Below are 23,528 nucleotides of genomic sequence, written 5' to 3' on the forward strand. Positions count from 1 at the left end.
TAACATCCATCACTACTGTTTTGAAACAAAAGTCTAGAACAATGAACCTTGATGGATCATTGATTACTGCATATTGATCTGACATACCATTATGTCTGTTATTGTTACTGATAGCAATAATGTTAACACTAACAATATTATAAGCTCAATAAAATGGTGATTGACTGTTTGACAGATGTTTATTTGAGTTCAGCCAGCAAACTGACTAATTAGCAGAGCACCTGTTAATATAGGCTGCTACTTGCCTACTAAACATTACGTGTTTATCTATCTAAAATTGTTTTCATGAATTTCCGCTTTTCCAAGTTTAGTTATTTTATTCAGAAAGAACATGGCAGGCTTTAAGACCCAGAGCACCACACATATAGTTGGATTAAAAAGGAAGTCACGTTGCTATTTCTTGGGTAGGTGTATTTTAGCTTTTCAAACTTAGCCGCTGTTTATTATTTTTGTTTTTTAAAGAAAACTCGTCATTTCCGATGACTTTGGAGAGTATTTTAACTGGAGAGCATCTGAACTGTTTGTCCTGTATATTCTTCAGTGCTCTCTGGGCCTCTTTACGAACTAACTCCCTGTTAACTGTAGGGGCTAGATGTTAGCACCAGCAGCTCTGCCTGTCAGCAGCAGGAAAAGGTGAATAGGATGAGGCTTAAAGATGGGTCAGTGGTTGCTGCTGCATGTTGCTTTTGTGTTTGCCTACAAATATCTCATTAGAAACATATCTCCACATCGTTTATATAACAATTGAAAGGTGAGAAAATGTGTAATTACTTATCATATAGACCAAAAATGTTACAAGAAATTAATAAGGAACACTGACATCAATTTTCTTCCCCTCTATCCTGAGAAGAAAACATTTGTTTAAAAATCATGACGGCATCTCTAAAGTAAATAAGAACAAAATCGCTTTCTATTCCACTCCCACAAAAAAATGACATAATTATTTATGAAGTTTTCCCTGTAATGACTTTCTGCAAAATATATCAAATAAATATAAATTCTTGGTTTACACCACTGCGCCACACGACGCCCGTTCTCAGACCCTTTGAAGCTCTCATTCACTCTTAATAATTCTTCTCTGATATAATATCTAATCTTCTTCTGATTATTATTATTGGCGTCAAGAGTTCTGATTTAGTTTAGTTTATTTTGTTGTATTTTCCTTTCCAGTTACCATATGGCACAGCAAACATCAGCAGGACGGCGCTACGTACAAACTTTCATTAGTGGATTCTTTGTTGCTGTTCCCGTCACAGTTACTATCCTAGATAAACTGGCGTATGTGGCTCGAGTGGAAGGAGCATCAATGCAGGTGAGACTGCATGACTCATCAAGGTGATGAATATCTATTTGTGGAAACACTTTACTAACACCTGGGCAAAGAATTATCACAGCATCTTAAAGTTTAGATGTGGTGGCCCTGAGAGTTGGCTTAAAAGTAACATTTTGATGTGATCAGCCATTTCTTCTGAACCTCCGTGGCAATCCACATGGACTCATTCTGAAGAAAATCTCACCAGCAAGGTTCCTCACATTTCCTCCTGTCTGGCTGGGACACTGGTTTTCGTCAAGTTGTCTTTGGTACCATCAGGTTCCTGTCCATGTGTCAAATGTACCTGATAATCTGGTGTTGCGAACTTTTGTTTTAGTTTAAAGCACAGTGTGGAGTACCGATGTGGATGGCATGTTGGTGTACTTTTGTGATCAATGGTTGTTTGGAAGAAACACTGCAGAAACACCTGATTTGGTGGACTGATGCAACTGTTAGGCAGAGAAAAACAGCTCCAAATGTAACAATCTGTTTTGAAATTGTATACTGTTAATATTTGCTAAAACAGGGTAATATTCCAGTAATCTGAACATTTTCAATTTGGCTTGTTTTAAGCTGATAAAGTCAGCTAAAACAGACTTAGCTTCACGTTTTCACAACTCTTATGATTTATTTTAATTTCCAATAAGATCCTGGTAATATGGCATCTTTCTACTGCAGAGAAAGGAACTGCAGTAGAAAGTTCCTTTCAAAGAAGCTCTCTCAAAAGTCTTTTAACTAACGTTTAACTTTTCTTTATTTCTGAACAGCCATTCCTTAACCCAGATGTGGGAGCCCAGTCTGATGTTGTCTTGCTGAATCGTTGGAGTGTAAGAAACAACCAAGTTAAAAGAGGGGACATTGTCTCTGTTGTGTGAGTAAATGCCACAGTCTTTGTTTTTAGGTTGTTTTTTTCTGTTTTATTCTTTTATAAAATACAACACATACACCACCTATATTAAAGCTTTACATTACCTTTGTTTAATAAATCTCATTTACTTTTCTCACAAGTAGTAATTAACTTCACACATTGCCTTTTTCACATTACCATCCTAATGAAGACAACCAAGGTCCAGTGTATTAAAGAGGATAAATCAATTGTTTTAAAACTTTACAGCATTTAGCTGCACGCAAGGGTGTAGGAACGAGTCTGTCATTGGGGGGGACGCATATCGGAAACCTGACAGATGAGTAAATAGCTTGAGCAGAAATGTCAAACAATTATGCCATCAACACATCAGTAACGCGTTACTCTAATCTGACCCTTGTTTCAGTAACAAGTATTCTAACACGTTGCTATTTACAATCCAATAATCAGATTAAAGTTATGCAGTATAATGACTGTCATTCCAGGATGAACACTCACTTTAGCATTTGCCTCACAACTAGCAAGCTAAATACTCTGGTAGCACAGAGCCGACCAGATTATGATGCATCTTATTGGTCAAAATGCATTGATATAAATTGACTGGCAATTGAACAGGTTCTACTTATTTCTAAAACCAAAGTAGAAAACAGCTCATAAAATAAGACAACAGTTTTAAACTCAATACAGCAGTTTGACCAACAAAAATAAAATCTAAAAAAACAAGTTTTGTTCTTCTTTAACATCTCTCTACATCAGTGCAACAGTTTGATCTACAAAATAAACAAAAATTATACTTTTCACGTCTCACAGACGCCTTAGCTCCTCACTGTTAACTCAGTTTCACTTTCCAGCCCTGCATTCAGTAACTTACCAAAGATTCATGAAAAACACTGAGGCATTTTCAGCCGCAAACATTTAACTAAAATATCTACGGATATGTGTTTCTGTCTCTGCCTCCCTTTGACTCTCTGCAGCCTGATGTTCCTGCATGGTTTCATATATTTACAACAGACACTTCAGTAATGTACAGTGTCAGAATGTGAACTAAATCTAAAAAGTATGTTTTTATCATACAGAATGAGAATTTAACTTAATTTTCAGATGTATACATTATTATACATCTCAACTCTATTTACTGTGTAGCAAAAATTTTCACTAATTTATTTTTAAACCTCTCCTCAAGCACTTTTCTTATTGTCTTCTAAAATAGTTAACCTTATGGTGTGGAAATAATGAAAAAATATTGAAACGTTGAAACGTTGAAAGAAATCAACCTGACATCAGTCTCTTCCTGTTCTCCTTTCTGGTTCTATTATAATTAATATAATTTTTATATCTTCACACCCTGAAACGCCAACTGGCTCCCCTATGTCTTCCCTGACCTGCTCCTCTCATAATAAAATAGTTTATTTAAAAATTAAAAACAGTTAATACATATTTCAATAAACTAAATGAAGACCTCACCAGAGCTTCTTCACCTTTCTTCAACATCATTCTAGCACTGCTGTTCTCCTAAATATATAATATAATATAATATAATATAATATAATATAATATATAATAAAATATAATATTAAACACATGTTAAGTGGTCGAGTATGATCAGGTGTTGCTCAGTTTGCTGCTGTTTCAGTCTAAATCATTGTGACTAGACTAGCTAACTGTTAAAGTTAGTGGTAAAATTTTGGACATGTGACTATTCCAGAATTTAAACAGCTAAACCAAAAAGATTTAGTTCTATATATGAAAGTAAACTGACAACAAGATGTTATAAACGAGCGATATTCATGGCAACATTCCTGACAGACAGTTTACCTCCTTCAAACGGAGTTTCTGACTCCGTTTGCTGCTGCCTTTACTCTGAGCCGTTCAGAAGAGGGAGGGGCAGGAAGCGCTCTGCTGAATGCGCTGTTATCCGCCTTCAAAATGAAAGCACACGAGTGGAAGATTTTAAAATTCTTCGCAACTGCAGTGAAATTATTGGGGGGGACGAATGTGGCTCTCTCCAATATTGGGGGGGTCATGTCCCCCGCGTCCCCCCCGCTTCCTACGCCCATGGCTGCACGTTATCTGATAAAAACATCAAAATGTACACTGATTTTAACTTAACCCTTGTATGTAAAAATGGGGTCCAACCGACCCCACACACGTAAAACTTGTATAATTTGCCATAGTCCTCTACGTTTGCCTCAGTCCTTGCACGCACAAAGGTTAAGAATAATCAAAAATACAATTAAAGACTTACAAAAATATATAGAATTTAACATGGCATTGTTTCCACTTTAACTTCTGAATTCCCACACTTTATGAACAAAGAATAGTTTCTCTACCTTAAGCTTCGGCTGGACTCACTTTACCTTCATGCTTTGAGATACTTTATGAATCAACAAGCAACTGAATATTCAAACAAAAGCAAAATAAAACTCCTGAAACCCAGAGTTAATAAGATATCACAGTTCTTCCAGCCACCTAACCCCCTGGGACTTCCCAAGCCTTCAAACCTTCAAAAACTTAGAGACTTGCCAGCATACTTGCTGATTACAGGATCATTCAATAGTGGATGCAATTATGTTCTCACCTGTTGTGCCTGTTACTATTAATTATTACATATTAATTTGCTTAATTATTTAATTCAGTTCCCCTAGAAATCCCAAGCAGAAGATCATCAAGCGTGTCATTGGCCTAGAGGGAGACTTCATCAGGTAGGAATGTTTTCCCAGTTCTCTTGCAGTAGCCTCAAACTGTTTTTAATCATTTACCAGAGGCATGCTAACTGTATATTGCTTGGAAAAGAAACAGTCATTAAGACCACAACCATTCACCGATCACAGGGAAATCCTTTTTTTTTTTTTTTTTTTTTGTTATGTTTTCTTTTGTAGCAACAAACACACATTATGTTGTGGTTATAGTCAGGTATTTCTTCCTATTTAACTCTTTAAGACAGTCAGAATTTTCTCTTATAAACTGATTTTTAAAGTTTATCAATTAGAAAGTAACTACTATGTAACTACATAGTACACAGACAATTACAAATATTTCTGGATTTTCAACACTTTACTAGGTTTTTGTTGTTCTTGTTGGCAAAAAATACTTGATGTGTTTTAAAACTAACACCACCTGTTTCGCAAAGACCAATCAATCAATCATCTGCCATGCTTATCCTTGTTGGGTAGTGAGGATGCTGGTTCCTATCTTCAGAGGTTTGGTAAAAAAGGGAGGAAGAGAAAAGACTAGAGAAAACCAGAACAAGCTCAATATGCTATCACTTTCTAAAGCCATATATTATTTATTTATTTATTTTTGCAAGAAAGTATTCAATAACTTATATTTTACTTTTCTCTGATCATTTCTACAGGACTCTAAGCTACAAGAATCGATATGTGCGGGTCCCTAATGGTCATTTGTGGATAGAGGGGGATCATCGTGGACACAGTCTGGACAGCAACTGCTTTGGACCGGTATAAACAATAACAATTATGATATCCATACGGGGGAGGCTGTAGGGAGAACTAAGACTAGTAAATTGACTGAACTTTTATAGCACTTTTTCAGTCATTTTTGACCACTGAAAGCACTTTACACTAGTCACATTCACCCATTCGCACTCACAAACACATTTATACACCAATACACAGATCAGTAGGCAATTTGGGGTTAAGTGCCTAAGTGCAGGAGGAAGCTGGAATCAAACCTACAACCTTCCTATCGCAAGACAACTACTCTACCCACAAAGCCACAGTCGCCCCATAACAGACAAAAGTTATACTTCACAGGTAATATCTTCTTAGTGTGCCCTTTCCATCTTATCCAAACTTTCAAGAAAATCAGTCCTGATTCCTGACCATATTTTTTACTGATATGATCACAAAATGATTGTGACCATATTTTTTACTGAAGAGGAAGAAAACTCTCACTTATTGTCGAAGTTTATTAATTCAATCTGGAAAGAGGGAAAGTAGCTATTGATAAATAAACTTTGATGCTTGGACATGGCGCTGGTAACCGCCATCAGAGAGGATGAGCTGCTGAGGTTAGAGACGTCTTCCTCTCGGGGCCCAGACTGAAAGGGAACTGAAGAACTCCAGTTGAAGTTGAAGGTGGAATAGGGGTGGAGGTGACTTGAAGATCGACTGAGGAGCAGGTGAGAGGACGCCGGACTTTATGAAGGAATAGAAGCCTGATGATTGGTGGATAGAGTAAAAGACCTGGACCAACACACTGCAAAGGAGGAGCCTGGTGAGATGAAAAGTCTTCCAGTTTGAAATTACACCTAGGCTAAATTTCAACCTGGAAAGACTCATACACAGAGGAAGTAGCTATTAGATTAGCTATTTGACGAATAATAATCTTTGGAGCTCGGACCCCGGCAGAAGATATGGCACTGGTAACCGCCGTCAGAGAGGATGAGCTGCTGTGGATTAGAGATGTCTTCCCCCAAAAAAGCCTTTCTGAATCTCAAATCATGGACACATGCATCTTTCTGACCGGGAGCTGACTGTGTGTTGAAGAGTTATGGACTGGACGCTGTGGAGCGCGTCTGGTTCAGAAGTTCAATCCAAACCTTTAGTTGAGCCTTTAATTCCAGATTGTAGGGCTGTTCCAGCCAGACAGCAAAGCAACTTGAAAAACTTGACTGGCAGCCAATCAGAAAGATGAGCATGGCAAATAACATTTCAATAAATTATTTTGGCTTATATTTTATAATAATAATTATATGTGTTTTGATTACATTGTAATTACATTGTAATCAAAACATATTTTTAAAAATGTTATCAATTTTGGATTAATTCTTTCATTATTATTTTAACATTTTTTCCTCATCATCCCCCCAACTTTCTGAGTTTTGGAGGGAAAAAAGACAAGACAAGACAAAACAAAACAAAACAATGTACCTGAGTATGAATTCTGACCTTTGAATATTAAAACTGATTCAAAACATTTATTTTATTTCCCTTCCTTCTTAGGTGTCACTAGGGCTCCTGCATGGCAGGGCCTCCCACATCATCTGGCCACCAAATCGTTGGCAACGCATTAAACCATCTCTACCGCCAAACAGAGAACCACTGGATGCTGAAGAAGATGATGAATAAAAAAAGATAAAATAGTTTTTGTACAAATTTTTTTAAGCAAACGCTGTACCAATATCTATTTCCTCAGTATGTGATCGTTTGAATTCGAATATTCAAGTGCTTTGATTGGGTTGCTTGTTTTTGTGTTCTTTTAATCACTGTAAAGTAAATCGTTGGTATTTCCAACTTGGAACTATTTTCTCTGAGGTTGTCAGCTTTTGAAGCTTCAAACCTGAATACAGTTATAATCCCGAACATTGTCCTTTGAAACTGAATTTTACACATTGACATTCAATAGAGCAGAGGACTTCAACGTGGGGGTCAGGAGTCACGACCTCTCGGTGGGTCTCAGATTTGCTCTGACTCACCAGTACCTCTGATTGAGACATTTTTTGTAGATTTTTAAAAAATTTTAAAGTTATGTCTTTAAATCCACATTAACATTAATCTAACATGTAACAAATCAGTAATGAGCATATCAGAAATGCACACATTCAGGGAGCAAAGATCTGTTTATTATGTCAAAAGTTTTTCATTTTATGCAAAATAAGTTTTTTTTTTTAATGGCAGTTGCAAAATTAGGCCTTCATTTGTGTATTCAATCTGATGTTGGTTATGTTTTTTCCTAGGATTTAATTTCTACCTTTCAGTTTCATCTACTGCAGTTTAATCTTGTCTGAAGTTAAAATTTGCTGCCGGCTTCTAATTGTATGGTGGTAACATCCATCCATTTTCTCTACACCCTTGTCCCTTGGTGGGGTCAGGAGGGTTGCTGGTGCCTATCTCCAGCTTCATTCCAGGAGAGAGGCAGGGTACACCCTGGACAGGTCACCAGTCTGTCACAGGGCAAACAACCATGTGCACACAGTACCAATTAACCTGACAGTCATGTTTTTGGACTGTGGGAGGAAGCCGGAGTACCTGGAGAGAACCCACCATGCACAGGGAGAACATGCAAACTCCATGCAGAAAGACCGCGGCCGGGAATTGAACCAAGAACTTTCTTGTTGCAAGGCAACAGCTCTACCAACTGCGCCACTGTGCAGCCCATGGTAGTAACATTGTCGTCCAATTAGGTGGCAGGGTGAACCCACCGAGGCGCCGACGTTATAAACTCCGCTCTTTCAACCGGATTTCATAGTGATAGTGGTCAACAACAGGACCAACCAACTAATATTTTTCTGATATTCACACGGAAGAACATCTGATGTCAAATTCACACATCTGAGTGTGAATTTTCCACTGGGCTCCATTTGGCCTGCTTCACATCAGACAAATGAAGTCCAGATGAAGTGTGTTCTGTTTTGTGGGTCACTAGTACAACCTCACTGCTGCTATTTATCACTTGAACTGTTCTGTGCATTTTTATATATTTATCAATTGAATTTAAGGAGGGTCCAGTCTGAGTGCATGAAGTTTATGTTGTGTTGACTATAGCAATTAGAGCAAAATATTAAAGTGCAGTAAAAACAGACCAAATTTAGATAATAGGTTCTCTGGACACTTTATTCATTAGAAGTAGAAAATTATTGATCAGTCTGTGCCTCTATCTAAGCAGATGTTCTCTTTCATTGGCAACAAATATCTGATTCAAGGAAACTGCTTCCATTGTGGTGAGATTAAAGGCCTTGTTAAAAAAAATTATTACAGTTAAAGAGTGAAACATCTTTTCTAGAGCTTCTTTAAACTGTCACTGAAAACCTCTGCTAGAAATGTCTGAGATGTCTTGGTAGAATTTCCTTGATAACATTTGCAGATTAAACATCTTATGATTTAATGTTAACCAATTGCTCTAATGATGTACTTTAAGAAATAAGATAATAAAAAATGTGTGTTGTCCTGAAATAAATTAAAATGTGATTACTTTGTTTGACAGTCTAGGCCAAAATATATTACCATTTGCAAATCTGGTAGAAATTTCTTTTGCTGATTTTAGAAATTAAAAAATTTTCAGATACTCAAAAACCCAAATAAAAGTTCTCCTCAAAATGAACCAGGGGAAGGCAATAAGTCAATTGGATTGATAAAGAATGATGCCCTTTAGTTATTAACAGGCTTTTAGATCAAAATTACATACAACTGGAAAAAGCCAACACAGCAGAAAATCTTTTAACAGAGTGCCTGAAAAATAATAATTAAAAAAAAGGAATTGGTGGGAGCTGTACAGAAGGCAATGCCAAGAACCTCAATGAACTAAGCCAGTTTTGGAAAATTTTCCAAAATTCTTTCATAAAATGACAAGCATACAGACAGGGGTGCTGCCAGGAATTGTGGGCCCCCTGACAAAAAATTTGTTTGGGCCCCCCTGCACAGCTGCTGCTACAATTTTTTGAGTCTATTGACCCATAAAATGCATCACAATTTTAAAGGCTTGCATCTACCTTGCTTTCTTTGGTTCAGTTCTGATAATTAGCACAATATTTACTGCTCATGAATTAGTCCACATCCAGTATGCAAGTAGGTTACTTAAATTTTTTTCTATTCATTTTAGATTACTGAAATGTCTCTCCCCATGAGCAACAGTCAAAAGCAACGTGCAACTACACAAAAAACAATCCAAACTTCTCAAAAATTCTATAGTTGCATTTTATTCAAGCTGCAGTACATAACTTTAATAAAAAATATGTTTTCTCCATATTATTTAAAGCTGTCATGATGTCATACCAGTTTGTTATGAGACAGATAATCTGTGAAAACAATCAATCTCCTCCACCTCCTTCCTGATTTACCATTACTGGTTAAAGTAATGTGCCGTTCTGACCAAAACAACCAATCAGAACTTGTAGGACGCTCTTAGCGCTGTCAATTACCCTCATTCACTCACTGCTAAATGTGCTATAGGTGGAGAAACAACTTATCATTACAAGAAACCATTTATCTGCCGACATTGGTAGCTATCTAACTAAACTGAGCATTCACAGTTTGAATCTGCACAGCTCTGTGCTATGCTAGCTGCAGCACATCTCAAATCAAGGGGGAGGAGGGATGAGCAGCAGTGTTGTGCTCAAGACCACCTAACCCGAGACCAAGACAAGACCAAGACCAGAGTGTATCGAGACCGAGACAAGACCAAGACTTTTCGGGTCCGAGACCAAGTCAAGACCAAGACCGAGGGAAGTCGAGACCGAGTCAAGACCAAGACCAGCACCCCACCTATACATGATACGATAAAATGTGAAATATGATCAAAATAACTTCTCAAATTGATCTGAAAGATCCATATTCACATAGAAACACCTACATATTAAATACTTAATAAATTTAACCAATATTAAAAGCAGGACATACTCTTTGTTCTGCTTTGCTTCCATCTCTGTGCTACGATCCGCAGTGGTCTCCTGCCATCCCTAAAAAGATAACGGCCTGGGTGTTTGTCCATGTGGCTCAGAAACCACCACTGTCCATTAAACATAGCAATTGAGGCAATGCCCTGACGCTCAACTATGACCACTGACCAAGGAGCAACAACCAAGAAGTAACCAAGCACAAGACGCTCACCGTGACTGTTCTCACCCTCTCTCCCGCTACATGAAGCCAGGTAGTCTGACACCATGGCAGACTACCATTACAGCTGCCACTTTGACCGAAAACAATCAAAGAGCAATGTGCATGCTCTGTGTGCTGTTTCGTTCTTGTGTTTTATTTATTTAAAATATATCAATGTACATAATTAAATAAAATAATGATAGATACTGCAGTGTACGCAGAGGATTACAAGAACAAAGAAGAGTGTTCTGTCAGATCAGCATACGCTGTCAGATTGTCATACGCTTAGCACAAACTCACAGCTATATCGGTCAGACACGTCATTACCATATAATTTTATTTAACTAGCAACATAGAATCTTGACGTAGATCATCATACACTTTATTAACAGTTGTATGGCATCCTGACTTAGCGGTTAAGTAGGTTAATGAGTTTTACAGGGTGTGTGTTGTAGTTGACTGCAGCTGCAGCCAGACCCTGCTTTAAATACAATTTGAAAAAGCGACAATGCATGCATATCTATAAAGTTATCATGGAAAACAATTTAATGACTTATTTTCGTCATAACTTGTTGTGTATGGTGAACTGACAACTCCTTTGACTGTCGGACTTCTTAATGCGCAGGCATGGTACTCACTGCATGTGTAGCACCAGTATCACACCGCTAACTGCGCCACTGGACCAGTTCTAGGCTCTAAGGAGTGGGGAAGCAAGAATAACAACACCAGAGACCGCTGCTTTAAATGGAAAAAGCCGGCAATTTACTGAATGCAAAACACACACATAAAATACAATACATGAAACCCCTCCAAAAAAAAGAGAAAAGTATTTCACTCCTTCTTTTTACTCTTTAGTTCACCTGGTTTATTTTAGTAAAACTAATCTAGTTTAATTAGACCAGTCTCTTTTCTCCTAGGTTATTTTAGCCGGACTAATTTAAGTTAGTTAGACCAGTCTCTTTTCCTAGATTACACCTATTTTAGTACTCCTATTTTTTCTGAGTCGACTCGTTTCTTGTCTTTCACAGGTAAGGAAATACCTTCAGACACAATTAAATCAAAGTGGACCACAATTATTCAAATCACATTCAGAAACATAACATGAAAATCAAAGTAGGGCACTTTAAATTCAAGTTCAAGTCCAGATGTAAGTTCAGGTGCTCAATTCAATGAAAAGCTTCAGTTTGATTCAGTCCAAAAATAATAATAACTCAATCAGTTCTCAAACCTGTTCAGTTCAGTTTGAACGATATTCCTACCGCTCCGGCAGCGAATTACCCCACGCAGAAGAGTCCCTCCCACATATGATGGAGAAGATGAATTGAAGGTCTAGGTTTGGCTCGCCATCTTGAATCCCGTCTGTAAATGTGCACGTCGCATATAGCAGACCAATCCTCGCTCCGTCCGAGCTTCCAACCGAACAAAAAAACCTGACCTGTGTAACAGGCCACAAACACAACAGAACTCTTTTTAAACACTTAAATTATACAAATAAATTATTCTTCATAAACCCAATATATTAACCGGATAACAGTTTATGACGGAGCATTTCTTTGCAAACAGCTACGATTTTAGCGTTAGCTCTCCGCCAAAAGGAAAAGTACAACACGGTGAAAATGTAAAAAAAATAAATAAACAAAAACTCACCAAAACCGATGTAACTTAGTTCTCATAAAAAAAAACTTGCTACTTGTCAGATAACAGAAAACGTTGAAGTATCGTTTCTGCTTCAGCACGGAGTAGCGGTTTAAGCAGAGAGGTAATGAAATACAACAGACACTGACAGGCCTCTGCGTCCGCCTTTCTCTGAAGAACGACTGAGTGGGAGGAGACAGCCAGGTGAGGAAAAACTGTTCTTAACTATCGATTCGGTATTTTCATCATACAGACATTAGGCTGTTGTTGGTTGTTGTTGTGCTATTAGCTAGCTGCTAGCAAACGACTTTGCTAGCAAAGCTAGGTAACAAAAAAGCTTCTTCCCTTTGTACGAGGCACATCGCTCGTCCAAAACTTATCTCCATAATGGATATGTCAGATCTTCTAATTTCCTTTGCTGCATAATGTACATCGCATTTATTTTAGCTTTAGGTAAACATAGCACTTAAATAAAAGTCCAACAAGGATATTCATTTAGAATTAAAAATAACACACCCTGAATTACCATGATAGATAATGTGTGTCATTAATGAAGGGGAAAAAACTCAACCCAGACTTTAAGTTTAGGGTCTGGTTCGCAGAGTATAAAGTTAAATTTGTTTCCCAATTATTCAATTGGGAAAAAAAAAACTAGTAACTTTAGTTAAGTAAAATAAAATTGTAATCAAAACTTTTGGAATTGTAATTGATTCCTTTAAAAAAAAGTTAAAGACTTTTTTTTTTTTAATTAAATAACTAATTTTTACCAAACACAAACTTTTATTTGCACACATCACAAATCTTTTGTTGTGATTTTAGGTCCTGCCCACGGTATCATGTGAGAATCACAAGCAAAACTTTGAGTCACAAACAATAACTTAGAATAGCAAGAAAATATTTCTGACAAGCGCAAATAAGTTTGTTTTGCAAAAAAGAAAGTTAACTTCATGAGTCAAAAATGTTTGATTTAAACATTTTTTTAAAAAAATTTAAGCAAAACTCAGTAGGCTTTTCTCATGGTGACATGCATTAACAATTTAATTTTTGCTTTTGTTTTTTTCCTGCAGTTCCACATTAAAGTTTGATGCAGCTCTGCTTTCCTGACTGGACCATCTTCATCTCCACTGCAAGTGTAGCAAACATGCAGCTCTTTTTATAGATTACAGTACACTAAAAGGTTGCATTGTGCCCTTGTTTATATTTTTAATAGTGTAATTCTGTAAAGACAAAATATGTCTGGTGGTCTAGCTCTGATTTACATATCTTGCTAAATTGCGGGTTTGAATATTGCAATACTTTCCTCTAACAAAATAGACCTGCAGAAAGAAATTACTAATAAAATATCTTACATATACATAGTGTTATGCTCTATATAGAGATGTTTGTTAGCTTTGATTGTATATCTCACAATTTTGTAATTTATCATTGTTTATTAAACTCTGAAAGCTGAGAGGCTTTGTTAATATTCTGTCCTAGAAGGCGGTTAGATGTGCCCTTTTTTGTTGTTGTTGTTGTTGAGCACCTGCCCCTTTAGTGGTCTCTGCACGGCCCTGTTTTTTTCCATCACAAATGCTTATGTGTCTATACAGCTAGCTTTGCTAACATCACGTCAACGGAGTTTACCTTTCTTTGAGCTACTTGTCTAAGTGACGAAAAAAGTAAGACGTTGTTCCCACCGTCTGTGAAAGCGAAGCGCTGCCGAGTTAGCTGTGGCCATCGGATTTCTTATGATTTATGCAGCGTTATTCTGTTACTGACGATTAGACCGACATCTTCTGCCGCTGAGAGGAAACCACCGCGCATGTCTCAGAGCGCCGCGTGCGAGTGAAAGGTGGGGGGTGAGGGAGGTGAGTAACAGAAACACGTAATTGGCAAGTCACATTATTGGTTGGATTTTAATCGGTGCGTTTTGCATCCACTGAAAACAAAGATGTTAACAAATAAACTAGATAGTGTACTGTATGTTTAGTGATATTTTAACAGTTGCGGTCTCGACTGGTCTTGAAATAAAATGCCGAGTCCTCAGCGTCCGAGACCGAGACAAGACCGAGACTAAATGCGGTCGAGTCCGAGACGAGACCGAGACCATCAAAAAATGGTCTCGAGACCAAGACCGATCTCGAGTACTTCAACACTGTTATGCAGTACTGTAAGATGTCATTGCGTTCCAAATCAAATGTTTTGTTGGACTTGAATTTATGTATCAATTCAATCAAAATTTAAGGCACACAAGTGTTGTGAGCCAGTTGTTGTCCAATCAGTTTGTTTTTTACATAATCAATTACTATCATATCCACTTTAAAAGTTTCATCAAGTTTCATGTGCCTTCCCAGATAGCACATGATGTTAAATCAACGTTGAAAAATAGTTAGAATCGTTGATTTTTGGTTGAAGTCGACAAATGACGGTGGATCAACCATCAAACAACCATCCAATCAAACCGTTGAAACTGTGACATTGAATCAACGTTGTTTTGTGGTTGAAATCTGATCACTGAAATGCCGAAGTCTGATTAATGGTTGATTTTTGGTTGAAGACAACAAATGACGGTGGATCAACCATCAAACAACCATCCACCTCTAGCCAAGTAACCAATGTTGAAACTGTGTCATTGAATCAATGTTGTTTTGTGGTTGAAATCTAATGACTGAAATGCTGATGTCTGATCAACATCTGATCAATATTGAATCAATGTCAGATGTATTGCCGCTCCCCTTCCCCTCCTCTCCTCCTCATCAGCGCTCTGGGTCAGAGCATTTTATTACTGAGCGGGGTTATCACATTTAAATTAAGCACTGTAGAGGATAGTCGGTGGTGATTCCTTTCTGTACATTTTCTTACTTGTTCATAACAATTCTCACTGACTGTGTGTGTGATATATTGACACAAAAACATCTACAACTTACTACAAGGAGTGGAGGGGTCCACCCCCACCGTTTACATGAGTGGGATGTCCTAAACACACAGCTGCTTCGCTGTTGGCTTGTTGGAAAATATGTTAATTCAATGTTGAATTATCATCACAGAGGTTGCATGTTTGGTTGAGGTCGACAACTGATGGTGGATCAACTATAAAACAACCATTCAATTCTAGCCAATTAACTAATGTTGAAACTGTGTCATTGAATCAATGTTGTTTTGTGGTTGACATCAAATAATGAAATGCCAACGTCGAATCCAGTGTGTTTCAGCACTGGTCCTCCAGGCCCTACAAGTTTTAGGCATTTCCCTAATTCAACACACATGATATTAATTGACGTCTGATTAACGGGGTTTTGCTGAACTGAAAAAACGCAGGTCAGTTTGATTGACGTCAAGGTTTGGGGAAGAACTACCCAGATAGCACACGATGTTAATTTAATGTTGAATTATGATCACAAAGGCTGCATGTATGGTTCAGGTCAACGACAGAAGCTGGATCAACCATCAAACAACCATTCAATTCTAGCCAATTAACATTCATTGATTGAAATGCCACATCGAATCCAGTGTTTTTCAGCACTGGCACCAGGCACACTGCCCTGCAAGTTTTAGCCATTTCCCTAATTCAGCACACATGATTTTAATTAACATTTGATTAACAAGGTTTTGCTGAACTGAAAGCATGCAGGTCAGTTTGCCTTGAGGATAAGGTTTGGGGAAAAACTAGTAATCAAAGTGTTCAGGTGTTTTTTGCACCCCTCACCACCGCCTGCCATTCAAACGCCCAACCCCCTTCTCTCCACCTGCCAAAAACACACACACACCTCTTTCCCCCCACCTGGGCCCATCTACCCCTCAATCGGGTGAAACAACTTTAATTTTAAGTGAGGGTTTTTCATTTTTCACATTTTATTTTTTAAAAGATTGTTTTGGCGAGTGGCCTTTCTTTGATAGTTAATTGACAGGAAAGTGGGTAATGAGAGAAGGGGGGTAATGCAGCAAAGGTTGCCAAGGTCAGGAATTGAACCTGTGACAGCTGTGTTGAGGACTGAGGCCTTGATTGTGGTTTGTGCTTAACCCCTGCGCCACCACAGCACAACCCTTTTTAGGTGAGGGTTAATCACGTTTTAACTTAAGCACTATGTGTTGACAACACTGAGTTGTGATTCCGTTCTGTACCCAGATTCACTAGCGGAACAAGTCAGCGTTGGGCCGGGGGGCGGGGCTAATTACCGGACCCCTAACGAATCACCAGGCCCCTGACGTTTATCGCCTGTGCTACCAGAAACTGTTGAGCGAGGGGCGGGGAGGTTGGTCTGCGTTTTTTGTTTGATCTTTACCCAGGAAACACATCGGGTAAACCGTGAGTGAAACGGTCACTGGGACTGACTAGTATATATTCCATTGAGGGAAAGTAACTTTAACATTAAATAGACCTTTCTCAACAGGCAGTAGACTTTCTCAGTCTATAATCAGATATTTAAACAACTTGAAACCGCACCCCCAGACACCCCCATAGCTCTGCGCCTGCCCAGATTGCACATGATGGCAATTCAACATTGAATTAACATCTTTTGCCAACAAGCCAACAGCGAAGTGGCTGTGTGTTTGGGACATCCCACTTATGTAAATGGCGGGGGTGGACCGCTCCACTCCTTACTCCTTGTAGTAAGTTGTAGATGTTTTTGTGTCAATATATCACACACAAATGGTCAGTAGGACTTTTTTATGAAAAAGAATGAAAATGTACAGAAATGAATCTTCACCCACTATCCTTTACAGAGGTTAATTTAGAATGTAATACCCCCCACTCAGTAATAAAATGCTCTGACCCAGAGCTCTGATGAGGAGGAGAGGAGGGGAAGGGGTGTGGCAAAAGAGCTGACATTGATTCAACATTGATTCAACATTGATCAGTCGTTGATCAGACATTAGCATTTCATTCATTAGATTTCAACCACAAAACAACATTGACTCAATGACACAGTTTCAACATTGGTTACTTGGCTGGAGGTGGATGGTTGTTTGATGGTTGATCAACCATCAGTTGTTGACCTCAACCAAAAATCAACCATTCTAACTATAATTCAACGTTTATTTACCGTTGTGTGCAATCTGGGCAGTTTGTTGCAGCCCTCATCACCTCCTCATCTCCCCCTACTCCCTCCCAAACCTCCCCCACCCAGCCGCTCCTCCCAACCTTCTCCTCTTTACCCCCTCTCATCCCTTCTTCCCTCCCCCTCCTTGAGCTCTGGGTCAGAACATTTTATTACTAGGTGGGGGTTAATCATGTTTCAAATTAAGCACTACATGTTGAGAACAGTGGGTTGTGATTCCTTTCTGTACATTTTCTTACTTGTCTGTAAATATTATTACTGACTGTGCATAATGTGTTGACACAAAAACATCTACAAGTCTGTACTAGGAGTTGTACAGTCCACCTCCCCAATTTTACACTGGTGTTTTGTCCCAACCAAAAAGCCACTTTGCTGCTGGCTTGTTTGCTACCGGCTTCTGAATTGAATTCTCCGCTGAGCACTTTTATGGTAAGTTTTTCAATATTACTTTGATCTTAAATGTGTTTATTGAAAAATAAGGGCATTGTTTTGTGCCCATAGTAATCCTGGTTATTTTGGGGCAAAATATATATTTTTTAATAATTGAGGTCATGTCTCCTTTTGTATTATTTTCATCCTACCCACCACTCCAGGCCTAAGTATGAAATCCTGCGAGATTTTGTGGGATTTGAGTTTTTAAAATAGGGCGGGGCCTATTGTTTGGTCTGGGAGAACATGTGGTGGACAAGGAAGTGTAAGGCTGGCTGGTCCAGGTGGGCTTTAAATTGTTGTGATAGTAATCACTTGTTTTTAACTTTTTATTATGATATGCTTAGGGTTGTGCTTAAATGAGCCTCTGTACCAGAACAGCTGAGTTGGATGATTACATGACCGTCTGCAGCCATCAAGAAGTGCAGAAGGTTGTTAATCATCCACAGATTCAATCCAGGTGAGGCAGAAGGGAAACACTTAACATGTAAGGCAGGTGAAACACTGAACTAAACCTGCTAATGACTGATTCAGTCTGTTGATCCTTGGATTGGTAACTGGTTAAATTGAACTGGACTATCGTTACTTGTGTGGGATCTTTATTGGCATATAGACACTTTTTAAGGAATTTAATCAACTTATTTGGAAATATTTGTAGTTGGAAGATTGAACCAGCTATTTGATGGAAGTTTATTCTGTATAAATTATAATTTTTCCAGCTACACTATAAATCACCTTTTGTTCGATTTATTTGTCTCTGGTGTGTTAAATAAACCTGATCCTCCCTGAGTTTTATTGTTAGGTTTTCTGATAAACAGCCCTTTATTTTAAATATTGATTTAATATCAATATCATAAATCCTACACTATACTGCAGCTTGATGGGTAAATGCAGTTGTATATGTAAACATTAAGATAAATATTAATGAAAGATTAAGATATTAATTTAACAGTGAGTGTACATGGGGAACTATATGGTTTGTATTTGTTCTCAGACCTGTAACCAGTACAGTGTTTAATCTTTCATTGTGTTTCAGAACTTTTCAAATGTTTATCATATGATAAACATTTAGAAATATTTCTAACTGGCACCTTCCTCACTTTTATTTTTTTCAGCTGTTGCTCTGCAGTTTGACCAAACGCTGACTCTTGAGGACTGCAGCAAAATTGTCAAGAAGTGGCTTCATTATGCGCCAGAATGAGAGGAAGACATCACAAGGAATCAAAGTGACGCCAACCAGAGTCAAACTGGGGTTACCACAACTTGTACTGTTTCCCTACTTCATACAGTACAAAGCTTAACCTCATGGACTCTGTTCTTCTGTGGACAACATACTGTTGTTTTGACAGTCAAAAAGGAATCAAATATGTTTAAAGATCTGTCCCTCTTTTCTTAAATAAAATGTTAAATCAAACCCATGTTGTCATTTTTAAACTTTTGTACACAGTTTACGCATCATCTGCCAATAATACAGTGTTTAACACCAGTGAAGAAACTTTTAGTGGCATGTTATGATGTAGACCTATCAGACGTAAAATGTACATAAATCCTTAGCTTTCATTCAATATAAAAACAACCCAAATCTGCATGTACATCCACAGTCAAATGAGTGTTGAATCAACATTGATTCAATGTAGAATTAACACAAATCTGCATGCAGATCCACGTTCAGCTGATGGTTGAATGAACGTTGATTCCTAACTGATTCAATGTAGAATCAACACAGATATGCATGCAGATCCATAGTCAAATGAGTGTTGAATTAACATTGATTCAATGTAGAATCGACACAAATATGCATGCAGATCCACGTTCAGATGATGGTTGAATCACCATTGATTCCTAACTTATTCAATGTAGAATCAACACAAATCTGCATGCAGATCCACGTTCAGATGATGGTTGAATCACCATTGATTCCTAACTTATTCAATGTAGAATCAACACAAATATGCATGCAGATCCACAGTCAAATTAGTGTTGAATCAACATTAGGGCTGAAACGATTCCTCGAATGATTCGAGTACCTCGATTACTAAAATTCCTCGAGGAAAATTTACCTGCCTCAAAGCTTCGTTAATTTATGTTTTTAGTTAGCGCACCGTGTTCCGGCCGGGACTTCATTTGCGTTGTGCGGAGCTCTCACTTCCGCCTCTGAGTTGTTGACAAAAGCTAAGTCTCAGCGGCATAAAGTCCAATCTTCAAGATTGGCCCGTGGGGATTTAATTGATTGATGATAATGCCCGACTTTTTATCGTTTTTGGGGAACCAATAAGCATCCTTAAAATGACTGGGGGAATGCCTGGAGTACGGCAGCATTTCTCCTCCGGGGCTGCTGGTTGAAAGCGAACGGCGGGAAGAGCGCTGAGGTGAGCGGATAGACTGAACAGGGCGGGCGGCTGAGTAGCTGATGCTTACCGTGTAAATGTAGCTTTACCGACGAACCGCACAATAAATTTCATATCCCGGTCTGAAGAAACGGGTGGCGGAGCGCATCGTACATGGCTGGTAGATGAGTTTCTGAGTGTGACCAGTGAAGGTGTCGTAAATATCCCGTATTGCTTCCCCCCGTGTTCGTCCCCCGGTCTAACGGTTCGTCAGTCCGCTGGTCTATTTCCTCCCCTCCACCCCATCTTACGTTCGTTCATTCGCCCTCTCCTCCCACTCCAGGCGGCATTTCCCGTATTTTCAAACCCAAAGCGTGACAGGTTAGGTGGCAAGGTGAGTTTAATTAATCTATTAAACTCACTGAAGATTAAACTAAAAGCTGGATTGTAGACATTTTTTATAAGCATATTTGTGAGCCTGCCTCTTTGTTATTAAATTCAATATAATTTCAGATTTTTCTATAACTTTTCTTCTGGTTAACTTAGAAAGTGAGCTATTATTGTTACAGGTTAGTTTTCTAAACTACAAAAAAGCAACTGTTAGGGATGCTCAAATATGAAAAATTGGACTGATATTGATATCTGATAGTAACACCGGTATTATGCCATATTTACCAATATTTCATTTTGTAATTTTTTTTATCCGATTACTCGATTAATCGTAAGAATAATCGATAGATTACTCGATTACTAAAATATTCGTTTACAACAGCCCTAATCAACATTGATTCAATGTAGAATCAACCGAAATCCGGATGCAGATCCACGTTCAGATGATGGTTGACTCAACATTGATATAATGTAGAATCAACATTGATTCATAACTGATTCAATGTACTATCAACACAAATATGCATACAAGTTGACATACAGATGATGGTTGAATCAACATTGATATAATGTCAGTTATGGTTGAAACCCTAACGTTGATTCAACATACAAGTCACCGACCACTTTCAATGTTGTTTCAATGTCAGCGTTCAACGTTGATTCAATGTTTCTGGCTGACATTGATTCAATGTTGTTTCAATCATTCTGTGCTATCTAGGTTTCTACCAAGACACGCATGTTTTTCGAAAGCAGCAGTTAGTTCAGTTAGTAAGTTAGTTGGTTTATTAGAAAAAATAAAAACAACAATAATATTTATAAAAATGAAACAATAAAAAATGTCAAACTAAATGAAGCAGTCTCGTAATAAATGCTGTCTGGTCTTAAACCAAAGCTGAAATGTGATTACTCTTTTTCTAACATATTATTTCCCAGTTTGAAGTCAATGTAATGAACCGTAACTAAATCTGGAGCTGTTTCATAACCACCCTTTGAATCAAACACATATTCATAGTCATTTACCAATTCTTTAGACATTTTAAGGTGACCAAGTTTCAAATAAAAAGAAATCCTGTTTTGATAAGATAATAAGAGAGAAAAATATTGATTAGTCCATGATAAAGTTCAAGTCTGCTATAAACCTTAATTTCTCAAGTTTCAATAAGTTTACATTTTAATCCGTGAACAGCTAAGCAAAAGTTTCTAGAATTTCAACACATTAGATGTCACTTTATTTTGTTTACAATTGTACCTGTTAAGTAATTTCATTCATTCTATATACATATAATTTTACCACATGTGAAAATAGTGGATTGTGCAGGATTAGTTTAGTTTCAATCAGTTTTCCCTTAGCGTCATTTATTCCTTCCAGCCAGTATTTCCCCAAAGGCTGTCAAACAGTTCGCCTCCTTTCTTCTGCACCAGGTGTTCTGTCCTTGTTTTCAGTTTTTCCCTTTCTCCCACACTAAAACTTAAAGCAAACAGACTAACAACACATACTACTTTTTTACTTGCAATTTAATAAGTGAAATACAATTTAGTTAAAATTAACATGACTTGAAGTAGTTTAATTTGTAGTTTTATATTGGCAGCACTGGTATTGTCTAAATCAGGCTACATTTGTAATACTAAGTTATTCAAACATATAAGCAATACCAGTAAAATATGAATTTGAAAATCCCTAGAATGAATGTGTTTCTATTAAAAACTTTGATCTAAGAGGATGGAGGAGTTCTGAACCACCATGATTACCAGGTTTCATGTCAATTTAAAATTATATGTGTACATATATGTGTATAGAAAGATAGGTAGATAGGTAGAGCTATATGAAATAAAAACAGGACAATGCATTGTAATGTTCAATATTAACCATCAGATACCGTTCCCCCTGTTTTACAGTCGGGGAACGGTATGTGATGGGTAATATTGAGCATTAAAATGCATTGCCCTGTTCTTATTTCATATAGCACTAAGTATATATATATATATATATCTGTGTGTGTGTATATGTATAATTAGACAGATATATTTATAATAATTATAATATATATATGCAGGGGTGAAAGTAAGGGGGTACGGTAGGGTACTGCGTACCCCTAAAAGATTTAGCTGGGGTACGCAGTACCTGCAAGAGAGGGGAGCGGCTGTCTGCTGTAAAAAAATGAATGGGTTCACTGTGCAGCCGTGAGTGCACCCACTGTGACTGATTCATTTTTCAAGAAAAATCTAAAACACGACTTAATCAGTTAATAAATAGCTTTTTTCTCATTTCATATTGTTTCTGAACTCTTCGTGCTTCACTAGAGCAGGGGCGCAATATGTCAATCGCTGAAGGTTTTGAGTCGATCTCGGCATTAGATGACAAACTGAACGCCGCCAGGACGCTGAGACCAGCACGTCCTCCTCTGACTGGCTTAAAACGTTCGTAACTTTATTAAAGAACAACAAAAAATCAATGAAACAATAATAATCTCAGTAATTATTGTTTCAACAAGGTGTTGCACAATTCTGTGCGTTTCGGTTCTATTATCAAAATAACTAGCAGAGCAGGAGTTTAAAATTAACTAATCAACCACCGCTGTGTTCAGGGAGCGCTTATTAATCGCAAGATAAATATCAAGCCTGCCAACCTAATACCGTAACAGACTGAATATTATGCTTTTAATGTAATCTCCGGTCGGCTTGTGGAGCTCAGGCGGTTGCCATAGCAATGGGTGTGCTTAAATGACAGAGAGAGACGGAGAATAAAAAGGTGCGAGTGGTTTAGAGTTGATCACTTGTTCAGGTTGTTTTACCTTTGTTTACCTTTGCCTTGGCATCACAGCCGCTGTAGTTTCTGAACGTTCAATAAACGACAAACTTGGACTGATAACCTCGTTCTTTGTGAGTATATGTCATTTACAACAAACATCAAACACGGTAAATATGTTTCATTAAGTATTTAACAAACAAATGACTTCTACAGCGATAATTATGTGA

General features: G+C 37.8%; 1 protein-coding gene and 1 long non-coding RNA gene across 4 annotated transcripts; both read left to right on the top strand.

Annotated features, from left to right (window-relative positions):
- Window positions 1–345: 345 nt before the first annotated feature.
- Window positions 346–9,101, top strand: immp2l (inner mitochondrial membrane peptidase subunit 2). Of its 3 annotated transcripts, none has more exons than XM_014972436.2 (6): window positions 346–404; window positions 1,171–1,312; window positions 2,080–2,183; window positions 4,814–4,879; window positions 5,533–5,635; window positions 7,142–9,101. In XM_014972436.2, the coding sequence occupies exons 2-6, from the start codon at window positions 1,178–1,180 to the stop codon at window positions 7,265–7,267; spliced, it is 534 nt and encodes a 177-aa protein (XP_014827922.1). In that variant the 5' UTR covers window positions 346–404; window positions 1,171–1,177; the 3' UTR covers window positions 7,268–9,101. The 3 variants fall into 3 exon arrangements, with proteins under 3 accessions (XP_014827922.1, XP_014827918.1, XP_014827920.1); XM_014972432.2 differs by lacking the exon at window positions 346–404 and adding an exon at window positions 414–751; XM_014972434.2 differs by lacking the exon at window positions 346–404 and adding an exon at window positions 414–633.
- Window positions 9,102–18,154: 9,053 nt separating this feature from the next.
- LOC148159512 (uncharacterized) lies at window positions 18,155–19,249 on the top strand. Its single transcript, XR_015763103.1, has 2 exons — window positions 18,155–18,295; window positions 18,951–19,249. It is a non-coding gene; the product is annotated as an uncharacterized LOC148159512 (long non-coding RNA).
- The last annotated feature ends 4,279 nt before the right edge of the window (window positions 19,250–23,528 follow it).

The sequence above is a fragment of the Poecilia mexicana genome, unplaced genomic scaffold (assembly GCF_051168715.1).
Source record: "Poecilia mexicana isolate PSO_F unplaced genomic scaffold, ASM5116871v1 scaffold_6, whole genome shotgun sequence".
Taxonomy (NCBI): Eukaryota; Metazoa; Chordata; class Actinopteri; order Cyprinodontiformes; family Poeciliidae; genus Poecilia; species Poecilia mexicana.

Bases quoted from the DNA above. Each gene is read 5' to 3' on its own strand.
- immp2l (XM_014972432.2), top strand. From the start codon at position 678: ATGTTGCTTTTGTGTTTGCCTACAAATATCTCATTAGAAACATATCTC. The intron at 1,313-2,079 runs GTGAGACTGCAT...ATTTCTGAACAG, and splicing joins TGGAAGGAGCATCAATGCAG to CCATTCCTTAACCCAGATGT. The intron at 2,184-4,813 runs GTGAGTAAATGC...TATTTAATTCAG, and splicing joins GGGGACATTGTCTCTGTTGT to TTCCCCTAGAAATCCCAAGC.